Source organism: Chinchilla lanigera, unplaced genomic scaffold, assembly GCF_000276665.1.
Source record: "Chinchilla lanigera isolate Chin_1 unplaced genomic scaffold, ChiLan1.0 scaffold00020, whole genome shotgun sequence".
In the NCBI taxonomy this organism is placed as follows: Eukaryota; Metazoa; Chordata; class Mammalia; order Rodentia; family Chinchillidae; genus Chinchilla; species Chinchilla lanigera.
Window position 1 is genome coordinate 24,053,938 of NW_004955421.1, and position 13,496 is coordinate 24,067,433.

At 45.4% G+C, this 13,496-nt stretch overlaps 1 protein-coding gene across 3 annotated transcripts in view; it reads right to left on the reverse strand.

Moving 5' to 3' along the window:
• Itih5 (inter-alpha-trypsin inhibitor heavy chain family, member 5) overlaps positions 1-13,496 on the reverse strand; it is an 82,681-nt gene that overhangs the window by 11,533 nt on the left and 57,652 nt on the right. For all 3 annotated transcript variants that reach the window (XM_005383872.2, XM_013513750.1, XM_013513751.1), the window contains 2 exons: positions 4,728-4,896; positions 1,396-1,705 (listed from right to left, as the gene is read on the reverse strand). In XM_005383872.2, coding sequence (XP_005383929.1) covers positions 1,396-1,705; positions 4,728-4,896 — 479 coding nt within the window. The remainder of the gene's footprint in view (positions 1-1,395; positions 1,706-4,727; positions 4,897-13,496) is intronic.

Below are 13,496 nucleotides of genomic sequence, written 5' to 3' on the forward strand. Positions count from 1 at the left end.
AAAAATGTTAATACATGAGTTGCTTTTTCTGAACTAAAACCTCAGTATTTGGTTTAATTGTAGCACTGGCACTTTGCAATACATTAGTGGGTTTAGGGTGGCAGTTTCTAGAAGGTTTGCTACCACTGCCTCAGGATTTTGTGAGGGTCACATGAGATGATGTGTGCAGAAATGCAGGCATATTTTAGGTCCTCAGTAAGTATTAGATGGATAATATTTTTAGTACTATCAACAGGGCAGTTGATTTGTTTCTGTGTAATTATTTTTACTGTGAACCCCTTACCAAATCTGAATTCTGCTATACAGTACATTCACTGCCCCTGAGTCTAGCTTTGAAAAATTTTTACAACATAGGAAATAAATCTCTGTTTTCATTTAAATGTTCTATAAAAATATTGGAAGAAAACTGGTGGCCAGTTCTGTGCTAACCTGTCTTTACAGTATACTCTGGAATTTACTGTATACCATATTTACTGTCTGTCTTTACTGTAGACTCTAGAATTTCAGTGAGATTTATTATTACTAAATTTCTTTGGTTATAGCCATTGAACACCTATAAATGTACCTCAACTTCATGTCTACTTTACAGTATATTCCAGCTATGTCATGAATTAAGATGTGGGGGCTGGGGATTTAGCTCAGCGGCACAGCGCCTGCCTGGCAAGCGCAAGGTCGTGAGTTCGATTCTCAGTACCGGGAAACAAAACAAAACAAAACAAAAAAAGAATTAAGATGTGTTATGATTATGTACCATCTCCCTGTGATGAACATAATTATTATATACTAAAACATGTACAATAAAACTTTTAACAATTATAAAGAAATAATGCCACAGCATGCTGAACTGGAAGTGGACACTCCATTGGATTAGCTGCGAAATCACATACCGTGCTTGGTTGGCATCATGGTACCCAAGAGAAGTTACCTCTGTGTTAGAAGGCCTAAATTCTAGTTGTTCTCTACCTTAAAATAATAGTCGGATGACTCATCAGTTTAAACTGACTATTTTCCTTCCAAATTAAAAGATGATCATTTAACTGTACTCAAGATATCAAGAAGGCAATTATAACCATAAGAGCTCATTAAATGCCTTATATGACATAGCCATTGTGCCACTAATTTACAAAAGTTTTCTCTTTAAATTCTGTCAGCCAATCATAATTCTCATTTCACAGATAAGGAAACTGAGCCACAAACAGTCTTAAAACCTGACCTAAAGCCAGGAAGACTAGAATTTGAACCCTGGTTTGCCTAGTTTCCAAACCCAAGATGAGACCAGTGACTTAGGAGCATTTTGAGTAGATGCGAGGTACAGCAAGAACACCCTCCTGTCTGGATTTCTATTGCGTCCAACCCCAGCACAACATGTCCTCTTTCTGAGAAGACAAAACAAACCCAATGAGCTGTGCACCCGCGTCCTCCTCCTCAAGAACACGCCGTGTGAGGCCGCAGTTGTCCAGTGACAGTTTCTCCAGCAGCCTGAAGTCCACGTCATTGCCAATGCCAACAGTGAAGATGCAGATCTGACCCTGGGCAGCCTCCTTGGTGTTGTTGAGAATCTTGGGGGCATGGGTCTCCCCCACCGTGGGCTTCCCATCCGTCAGGAAGATGACAAGGGACACACTCCGGTCTTCAATGTCATTGTGCAACACGTAGTTGTTCAGGAGCCCGACGGCTGCCTGGAGGGCCCCGTTGATGTCTGTGCCTGTGGGACAGAGCGCAAGACAGCTCTCACCTTTGCACTCGCCTTCTGAGCCTGAGTGCACACTCACAGCTGCGTGGAACCCTCAGCTTGGCTAGAGCCACGAGGAGTGCTTTCTGGATGAATATAAATGACGTGGAATAATCTCACTGTAAACGCCTTCTTCCGCAGGTAACTGATGATACCTCAGGGCAGAAGTTCTCACTACCCCCACATTAATGGCTTCTCTACCTTTTTCTGAAACTAGCTTTGAAAAGAATAGGAAGGTGCTGGGTACAGGAATGTGAGGGGAGAAAGAGTCACAGAGAGAAGAAAGGTGCCCAGTATAGGAAAGCAGGGAGGGGCGACTCGACACAATCTCAGGTGACCTCAGACGTTACGGCTGGCGCTGACTGGCGAACTGATCGGCTCCCTTCCTCACCTCTCCTTCCCTCGCTTGCTGCTCCTTTGGGTTACGTTGGATTATTAGAGCCCACAAGGGCAGGAGCTGTTAGAATGTACCCTCCTGGACCCCCAAATTTTTCCCTTAGAAAGGTGCTTGTCGTCAGCAGCTCTGATTACAGTTGTGTGACAGTGTGGGAGGTGGCGAACAAGTACTTGCTTGGTAGATGCAGAGGTGAGGGGTTGGCTGAGGTTGAAACAGTTAACATGCGGTTTCTGGGTTAGCTAAGAATTTCACTCAGCTGAGCTGCTGCTGTTCCACTACCGCCAAGCGAAACTGAGAGCTCTAATCAGCAGGAGCATCTAGAGCCTCAAGGCACCTTTTTAATGGCTTGAGAGAAAAGTCACATGCCAAAAATTTTTAATTTCACTCACTTTTTAATGGCTTGAGGTAAATTTGCATACCAAAAATACACACTGTGAGCATAAAATCCATCATTTTTAGTGAATGTAGAGTTCTATAACCCTCGCCACCCCTATCATCCCACCTAGAGTGATTCTTAGCTACCCGCAAAATGTACAGTGTTTGAAAGAGGCAGATCATTTCCCCGTTACTTTAAATCCTCCAGAATTTCTGGCTTTAAAAAAAAATAGATGAGTCCATGCTTGTGAAAAAAATATTTATAATTCCTGCTAGGATGCATTCAGATTCCAAACAGAAGGAAAAGTTACAGCTGAAACAGTCTTCAACATCTCTTTGGAATCACTCATTTGCCTTTCGTAACACCAGTCTCACTTCTTGCTGCCCCTGGATGAGTGAGCACGTACCAACTGGCAGGTGTTGTATTCTTTTTAATGCGCACTTAGCAGCGATGCCAAATCTCTCCCTCCCCTTTAAAGCCAAGGAGAGCCAGGGCCAAAGGATGGATTTAGCTTCGCTGATTGCACTCAGGTGCCAAAGGCCCTGCAGGGCTTGGAATCCAGCCTGCGTAAAGGTGGGACATTTCCAGTCCAGTCTGCAACAGTGGGGCGCTCTCTGCAAGAAGAGTCCTCCGGAGCTGCCTGGCCCTGCCATCAAGAGCTCGTGGAACCTCAGCAAGGGGACCACTCAGGGGGGTAAATCCGCCATATCGTAAAGAGGACTTCCTACACACCAGGGTCACTCTATACACTTTAAATATTTAATCCATCTGATCCCAGTAACCACTCCTTTATTATCCACATTTTACAGATGTGGGAAGTGAGGCACAAGGAAGTTAAATGGCTAACAGTGGATTCAAATCTAGGCAGTGTGGCTTCAGAATACACACTTCCAAGGCTGAAGTTACACCGCTTAGAGAAGCAACTTAATCTGCTCTTCACTGCAGAGTGGACGCAAAGCAGTGTCAAGAAAAAGAGGAAACCAATAAGGTTTCTAAGGTTTGGACCACGAAAGAACACAATACAGATCAGCTATTTTCTGAAGCTGTTTAGCACCTCTCTCCAGCACAGACACATGATTAAATAAATTCAGTTTAACAAGTGCATTGAGCATGCACGGTATGTCAGTCACTGTACTAGGAACCAGGGCCTGCAAAGATGAGAGGAATCTCTTCCCACAAGGACTTTACCGTCTTACCAAATTCCTGCCCAAGACAGTAACTACAATAGTAAATCCAATCTTTCCTTTCTCCCATTGAATAATAAAACCTCTTTTAAATTATACTGTTTTTGGAGACTGGAAGGAAATACCATGGTAAGCCTAAATACCAGGCCGGCAAGAACAAGTCCCAAATGAAGTTCGTTTGGGAAATCAGCACTTTGTCTCGGATGGGAAATAATATATACAAATGGAGAAATCTCAAATGGGATAAGACTGATTCAAGTGCTTCAAATGTTTTCAGATAATCAAAGTGATATTAACCAAGATGGCGGGTTCAGAAGACAGTGTCTCTGTCAGGGGCCTTTAAGGAAGGGGACAGAGGGCCAGGTTCAGCCCCACTACATAACCCGACACTGCGCACCTCTTAAGTGACCCCTGTGCTAGCAACGTGAGCGAAAGGCCCAGGTCCTGAGTTGGAGAAACTTACACGGCGCACGGTTGGGAACACACTGTCCCGACTCTCTAGCCACGTCAAAATTCTTTATGATCTTTCCTCTCCCTCCAACATTCTGCACGCTCCCTGGGCACCACAATGAAGACCAGTGGGCAATGGCTCAGAGCTCAGCAGCCTCCCAAACTCCTTCCACATCCACAGTTCTTCCCTAGCCACGTGGTCACTCAGTGTAGATTAGATAAGGACAACCCCTGTTCTGCACGGCTGCCTGATACACACACAAAACATTGACTCGCCCGTCTCGCTTTGATTCTCTGCCCAAGAGCAAGTTACAAAAATCAGCTTTGCTCTTTAGCGTCTCTGAGATCAGCCAGACAGCATCCCAGCACCTGTCAGGTATTTCCCCCCATAACTTGACTAATTCATTCTGATGCTTTGGGGATGAGAATTTAGATATTTAGCATTCAGAGAAACATAAGCTCCTGGGAGAGCTCTCACCTGTTACCTCTTCTGCTGTAATCAGCTTCAGTTCTCTGATCCTCAGCTCTCGGCAGGAAATGAGCTTGTTATCATGTCAAAGCTGATGTGCAAGGAAGGATCACTCTTACCTCCGCTGGGCGACATGAGGTGAATGTAGAATTTGCCATCTATGACATTGCTAGGAGTGACCGGTACCAGGTGGTCCTTCCACACTTTAATCCGGTTGGAAAACCCGATGATACTGAAACGATCCTGGGGCCGGAGGTCGTGGAGAATGGTGGTAAGAGCCTCCCTGGTCTGCACAAATACAAAACAAACACCGCCATCTCTGATCACATTAGTCCACTCGCTTGGGAACTGCCCACCAGGAACAATCCCAAAGTTCAGATTCAGCGATTTAGTTAAATGTCACCTTGCTGAAAAAAATGGCATAAATATGTTCCAATTGTATTAAGACACAAATATATGCTGCTACCAGCCATATCTCTATATTTTGGCAACTGGTATACCCTGACCTGGAACGTCCCCCCTCTCCAGCTTTTACCTAACAAGCCACTAGTAGTTCTTTAAAACCCAGGACAGTGCACTAGATTCTCTAATTAAAACTTTCTCTAACTTCTCCAAAGAGAACTGATCATTCCCTCCTCCGGGCTGAGCTTATTTTAAACAGTCCTACTATAAAGTGTTTATTGCAGTGGTGATGACTTGTTTTACGTCTCTTTCCCTTATTAGATTATAAGCCCTTTATAGGTGGCTCTCATTCATTTTCATATCACCAGGTGACATACAGGAGGTGCTAGACACAGGTGTAGTGAGTGAATGAATGAACATTTCATGCTTGACATAAGAGGTGTGAATAACAAACATCATAGGAATCTGTTTTTATTTTTATTGGTACATGTTTGCAGTACATAATGTTTACATTCCTGTTGTGGAGTTGTACACATACATGACACATTAACTCCTGAGTCATCTGTAGGAAGATGGGTGCACCTAAGACCACCGTGTTAAGCAAAATAAATCAGACACACAAGCTTAAATGTGGAATGATTTTTCTCATATGAGAAACCCAAATTATAAATAAAGAACAAAATAAAAGACAGATAATAGGAAGAAGGGAGATAGATCTTTCTCAAATGGGGAGGGGATCAAGGGGTGAAAAGGAATTTTAAATATTATAAAATGACTTTGGACTTGAGTGAAAGTTCTATAAAGAAAAAGGAATCTGGGCATGCGGTTTAAAAGAACTTGACAACTTGGAAGACGAGGAAGAGCACATGAAAAGTAAGATGGATTGAGCAAAACTAAGAGGTGATGCAGGCGAATCTGAGGGACACTGACCGGATAAAAGGTATGCATTCCAGTTAGGATTTGTGGAAAGCAGAAGAAGCCATATGAAGCCGGAAGCAGAACTCTAAGAGCCTGGACAAGAGTTTCTATGATAACCCACCAGATATCATGAGAAAACACTGTCCTCCCGCAATAGCACTGTTGCTGGGCATCTCAAGAGATTCGGTGTATGGCATTAGGGACTTTGGATCCCAGTCCCATCTTTAGCCTCTGTGGACCCTGTGCAGTAAGCTGCATCACACACTGTATGTCCTGCCTCCCTGGGTTAAGTGCCCTGTTGGAAAAATTAGGACAGTGGTACTGCCTGCCTTATCATCTCGCCGTGAAGGTCAAATCAGGCGCTAGGTGAAAAGTACTCACAGTGAGGCCAGACAGGCAATAAGGTATATTGAATTTGCTGTTACTCGCCAGCTGGTGGGAAATAGGAGAATTTAGAGAAGCCAGAAGTCTGGAGTGGTGATTTCCAGGACGACTGGCATTGAGGAGCCGTGCGCTTACTCTGAGGATACCACGTGGGTCCAGATTTTATGGCTCTGCCTCGGCTTGATCCCTCGATTCAGATGAATCACACCTTCTACCTCTCTAGGTGTGTGAAATGACCACCACTTTTATTTTAACCTTTTCTTTTTTGAATTTCGCTACTTCTCATTCCTTGATCTTATTTTTCAGTCCTATATTCAACTGCTCACTCTCATATCTCATTGTCCAACTCTTGAATTTCTTAGGAACCTCAAAATACAATTTATAAAAGTATTGCCGATGTGGCTACTTTTAAAACCATACATGACCTTTGTTCCTAACCTCAGAGACTGTAGTCTGAGCAGTGTTCACCTAATTTTCTCCTTGCTGTCCCTGCTGAATCAGTGCTCCTCAGCTTTACCGTTTCTCCATTCCTGAGTTGCAAAAGCAGTGATGTCATCAGCAGCATGAAATGATGGTGGTGATGATGACAGCTACAGCGATGGTACAGCTGGCCTTTCCTGGCAACTCCTACTCACCACATGTAATGCTGAGTGTAAATGCTTTTCCTATGTTGAGGTGACCGACTCACTTACTCATCTGAGTAAAGTGACTATTAGTATTCCCATTTTACAGATGAGGCCACTGAGACAAAGAGGCATTAAATGTCATGGCCCATGGCAGCCCGGATTATAACACAGGAAGTCTGACCCCAGGTCCAATACTTGGGCTCACAGCAGTGGGATTCCTGGAACTTAAACTACTCTGAGCTCCAGCCTCACGGTGTGCAGCTCATTTTGGGATCTCTTCCAGCTCTACTGTTGGGCTGTGCTTATTTCTGTTTCTTTCATTTCATTTCTGGCAGCAATTAATGTACTCGTCTTCTCTAACATCCGTGTAGAAAGCACTGCATGAGTTCTGCATCCATCCAGAGACTAGCGCAGGGGATGCTTGTCACTAAGTCCAGTTTCCCGTCCCACACAGGGTCACCTCCATGCCCACTCCTTCCAGGAGGAAGAATGGCTTGGAAACGCTCATTTTCTCATGGGCCTAGAACTACTCTCTCATCCCACTCCACTCTTTGTGGAACAGGGTCTTTCCACGAAGGGGGCCTTCCTGACAGCCTCTAAGGACTTTCCGCCTTCTCTCAACCCTGACTCCCAGCAACAAGACGTGTCGGGGTGCACGTGACAATAAAAGGAATCCACACCCCAAGCAGGCCAGTGCTCTCAGGGAGACACGAAGGGTCTGCAAGATGTTCAACCAACATGGCCACTCCTCCTCCTCGAAGCTTGGCTGGCTCTGGCTTCCTGCCATACACACGGGCTCCTCCCTCTGCCCAGTCACCCGTGAGCTCTGCTGGTGTCCTCTCTGGGCCACTCTCCAATGCAAGAGTCACAAAGTGACGTTAGCCGAGTTCCCAGCTCCGCTCTCGCATCACCTGTGTGCCCAAGGCAAGTTCACGCATCCCCAGCACCAACCGTCAGTCCTCCTCCCGCTGACTTCCACACTCCTCTCTGGCTGACTTGCTTCTCTCGTTGATCCAAATCAACCTGTCAACCTCGTCTCCTCCCTCAGACCCCGGGTCTCTCGGGCAGCTCAGATGCAAGAACCTTGACCTTCTTCTTCAAACCTGTCTCTCCTGGGAATGGCACCCTGGGCCACCTGGGGTCCCAGTCAGAAACCAGGCTATCACTCGAATCTTCTTCCCGCCCAGTTCATCCCTGACCCTCATATTCTTTAGCACCCGGTCCTGGAATTCCACTCCTCTTCCTAAATATCCTGGAACCATAATCTGACTGTGATTCTTTCGTTGTTGTCCTTAATTTTAAAAAGTATTAATTTTAAAAAGATAAGAAGGAAAACAAAGAACCCATAACCCCACCTACCTCCCATAACCACTACAAAAGTTCTGGTGCACCACAGACCTCTTCAGAAACTTACCTGTGTGTGTGCAGGTGTATACAGGTGTGTGTGCATATGTGTTCACTTTTAAGGAAAGTGGGATCACATTTGTATCATGCTTGTCAGGATTTTACTGACCATATCAAGTACAGTTTTCATGTCAGTGCACCTAGGAATGTCACGTCATCTTAACAGTGGCACCGTGTTCTGCTACATGCATGCACCTAATTTTAATACTTCTGGATATTTAAGTAGCATTGATACGAAGCTCATTTATTCACATGACTTTGTGTCCATGACTATCTCCTTATGATAAAACCCCACACAAGGAATTGGTGGGACAAGATTCTGGAGGGACTGAGCAGCTCTCTACCTTGCTGCCAGAGTTAGATTTTCAACCTCCTTTGTGGAAGACCTTTGATGCTTCCTCACTGCCCACAGCATAAAGTGTGTTTGGATATGAGATTCTTCATAAAATGAAAGGTTCCGATCTATCTTTCTAGCTTTCTTCCTTGTATTCCCCTCCCGACTATGAACCCTAAGGTCTAACCCTCCAATGCCCATTTCCGACGCACACCATGCTTCTTCACGGTCTCCTGCCCCCGCACACACCCCTCTGCTCTCCCTTTTCTCCTCCATTGAGCTGCAGCTTGTCCTTTACATTTCCTCTTGGGTGAGGCCACGCCCATCTCAACCGTGAAGACAGCTAGTGGCTCCATCCTGAGTTCCCCCACTGCCTCTGCCAGGAGCTGTCTGGGAGTTCAGTTCTGAAGCTCCCCTGGGCCCAGGGCTGGCCAGGGAGCAGGGGATGGGCCCTAGGGAGAAGGCCCTGGCCAGAGACTGTGACTTGTTTAGCTGCTGGCATCCCTAGGGACCCTTAAATAGTGTGCTAAAGGCCTCGGCAGGGATCAGCCCGGCTCCCTGCTGGTGTTTTTCCCACCATGATGGATATTCTGCCATAGGAACAGTCGTCCCGGTCTCTCCACCCTTCTCCCCCAGCTCAGTAACTGCAGTTTTCTTATGACCTTGTAAGGCTGCAGCTGTGACTTATCCCCGAGTGCACTGAGGGAAGGGGGGCCAGCAATCACAGTTGCTCCTTCTCTGCTTGCGATAGAGCTGCCTGGATGGCCTCCCACCTGGTCCCAGAGGGTGTGACAGAAGTTACTGCTGCTGACTGTGGCCTCCACCCTCCATGAACCCTTCACTGGCCCTTCCCCTCCCCTTCCATGGGCTGGCCACCCCAGGGCTCTGCCAGGCATAGAGGCTTGGGAGAGAAGAGGGAGGTAAGTGGCCACATAGCAGAGCTAATGCAAGTGGGCTTACACGGATCTTTCTGCACACAGTGTTTATATGCTAAAGATTAGAGGCATGAGCAGGCCCTGCCTAAGAATGCAACCCACGGACAGGGTTAGCATATTCCAAAAAGATCAGAGGAAGCCCAGGGAGGCAAAGGACGTGTTTAGAGGGATGAACTGCCCTCAGGGTAAAGGCGCGGGGGTGGGGGGTTGGACTAGAGCCCCTTGAGAGCTCCCCTCAAACCTGAGATGACGTGGTTGTAAATAAGAAGCGCTGTAGGCTCAGAGCATGGACAAGGCAGCTGCCATGTACCCTCAGTGGCCGTCCCAGTGGACCCCTCAGGAATCCATGTCTCCTGCACTCCTTCTTGTATCCTCAGAGCTTCTTCTTGCACCCTGACACATTGGAGGAATCCAAAACACCACTCGGGTTAATAATACCCCCAAATTAATTTATTTATAGGTGACCTTAGAAGACTGGAAATGTCTTCCTGAGAGACCATATAACATAAGCAAATAAAATTGACGCTTATGTACATTGCATAGAGTTTCCATGGAGATGAACACAACTGGGGCGATGAGTGTGACTAGAGAGGACCCTAAGCATGTGCCGTCCGAAATTTACGTTTGCTGTCGGTGGGCAGAAGGAGCGTTCCCAAGGAGCTACAGCCTTGTGCATTGTCAGGTCGTGCCCCGCAACTGCTGCGGGCGGGGCTACCGGGAAAGCCTGGGAAGCAGGGGAGAAACTCCTGCGCAGAGCTAGAAAAGCGAACCTCTAGAGCTAGAAAGAAAGATAGGAGCTGCACGGAAGCCTGCTCAGGAGGAAAGAGAAGCCCAGTGGGCTCGCCGGCGGGTACACGCCAGCTCCGGAGAGCGCCAGGGCACAGTGGGCAGGCATCCACAGACCCGCTGCTGATGCCAAAGTATAGTCTCCACACAACTACATGCGATCCGAAAGGACGCTTAAAATCCTAGATTGCATTTGGCCAAAAAGGAGAGAAAAAGGGACTCAAATACAATTAATAAATGCAAACGAAATTTATGTATTTCTTACTATTTGGCTAGTGAAGATGTACCTTGGCCTAGATGCAGATGTACACAAGCTTCCTTCTAAACCTAGCTATTGAGGATTAAAGAGGATAAGGATTGTTCTCTGCTTAAAACTATTTCATGGTGATGAATTCCTTCTCTTACCTGTACTTTTCTTGGATTAAAAGCAAAAGAAAAGTTATTCCCTTTAAAACAAATGTCCTAGTAGCTCTTTCCAGCTCTGCCTTAGGTTTATGATTAACTAAGTCTTTTAATCTCCTCCATTTAAATCCTCCAAGGCACAAGGCGGGACATGAATAAATAAAAGTTCACTCTCTGCTTCAGGTTCCCCACCATTTAACGTGGCTAACAGTGCTCCTTGTTCCTGTGGTCTTCAGAAGGAAATACGTAGTCCTGTCTGATGTCCCTGTGGAACGCAGAGCTGAACCCCTGGAAATGCAGCCCCTTTTCTTCGTCATTCCCACGGGAGGCAGTGTCCAGGGGAGGTGGCTTTGTGCTGTGTTCTCCCTGCATTAAATTGCACTCGGGACGAGAGATGGCGCCTTCCCTGCCCTCCCCTTCCCTTCCCCGCATCTTCCCTATAAGACGGTGCCCCATGCTGAAGGGCTGAGCATTCCCCGTGGTAACTACCATATCGTGAGTGACGAGCAAATACTTCCCAAGTAGAGCAGCATTGTCTAACAAGACTGTCACAGAGAGCGGTCAGTGGAGCCTGCGAAACCCCAGCCACCCCCGCCCTACCCCACCACTTCCGTCAGGGAGCCGCTGATAACGCTTTCTCAAGTACTATGTCTCTGTGTCCATGTCCAAGCTCATGACAGTCCCCACCCAGGGGCTTCTGTGCGCAGGCCCTCGGTTGTTGGGCCTGAGACAAGCGGATCCCATGACATCACGGATGAATCCAAGTTCAGGGGGAGGTGGTTCTCAGCTGTTCCATATTGTCAGCACCGTCATGGGGCTACTTTCCCGCCTTCCAGTCCCATCCCACCTCATTCTAAAGTGTTTACCAAGGAGTTAACATTTTCCTTCCCCTTGGTCCACATAGTCCTTTTGGATGAGCTCAAGAGAAAGATCTTTTAATATGCACACCGTAAAATAACCCAACAAAGAAATCAAAATCTTCTTGAAAGTCTGATTGAGCCATGGAAGGGGATTGCAATCAGCAAATAGATCCACTGAAAACAGCCCTATGTTTCTGGGAAATACTGAAAAATGAAATATGCCCCGGACAGACTGTGGCTACAGGTCAGCCTTTAACTTTCCAAAGGAGAACAGTGCTGATGGACTCCAGGGCAGAGAGGGGAAAGCATACTTGCACTGTGGGCCCTTCCTCTTCCTCCGGGCAGCGCCCAAGTCCTGCTCCTTGGTGAGTGGCAGTGTGGCTCTGTGGTCATGCCACAGAGAAAGGACATAAATTAAGGGACAGACAAAAGTTTAAAAATAGCCCGAGACTCCATCAAAGCTTGCAAAAAAAATCCTATTGTAACTTAAACCACTTGTCTAAGCCCACTACGGCCAGAATGCAAATTTTCATCATCCCTTCCTCAGCTCTGGGACCTCTCCCTGCACCCAGCGGGCAGCACCCACAGCACGGCCCCAAGGCACCGTGGAGGTGAGAAGACAGAACAGCCATGACAGGCTAGCAAATGACAACAGTCCATGGGCATCAACTATGTTTCATTCGGGATGTTTTAAGACTATGGTATTTCTAGATCACAGCAACTGTAAAAGACAGCATCAACTTATGCTCTGCAAGGCTTTCAGTGACTTCAAGGAAAGAATCCTGAAAGCTTTCCATCACTGACTCACCAAGTAATCAAAAATTCCTTTGAGTCTCAACTTTAGGATCAAGGCAATAAATTGAGTGACAAGGGCTCTTTTTCTATCACATTTTTACATCTACATGATTGTTAAATTTAAAAATATCCAGCAACAGATTGGCTTCAGAAAAAGAAACCAAAACATTAAAAAATAATGCTGTTCCAGTGTCTACAGCACACATAACACCTCAAGGAGTGCAGCGATAGTGCAAGACGTAGTTTTTTTTTTCTTATCTCTACCATAAATATCTCCTGAAATGGACCACCTTCCATAATTTATATTAAAAATTAAAAATTAAACTTTAAGAATCAGAAAGTAAAAATGGTATCTCCAGCAAAATTGGAAGAATCTTGTTAAAAGAAACTAAAACTACTTTTCTACTAGCCAAAGTGTTCTTTCTGAAGAAACCACAGAACTAACAACCTTTCTTTACGTAAATAGAAATTTGGGGTAGAAGTTATCATATTTTTCAGTATTTTGAAACACTTAAAAGCAGTTTTCTTTCTTTTTTTTTTTTTTTTTTGTGGTACTGGGGATCAAACTCAGGACCTTGTGCTTGCCAGGCAGGTGCTTGTGCCACTGAGGTATATCCCCAGCCCAAAAACAGTTTTCTTTTGTCTCAACATTTTAATAGTCACAATATTATGAAACGTATGTTTCTTGAATTAAGCAAAACTGCAGGATGCTCATATTTAAACATATATGACTAAGCTATCATAACTTCATGTATTATTTGAATTCTAACCTCTAATGTTCTCTCAAAGTAGTATTCAAGTGCTAGGTAATATTACAACTCTGATTTGGATCACATATTTTATATCTATTTATCCAATCTATAAAAATAGAAAATGGTTGTGTCTTCATAGTAAGATAAAAAGCATCTTTATAGTAAAGGTTAGGATCTAAATGTGAATATCACTTCAAGTCTGTTTGTACACTACAATAATTCCTAAAGATTAAATTTTGCTAAGTCCACCCTTAACTTTTTAAAAACAAGGCTTAATGGGTTAAATATGA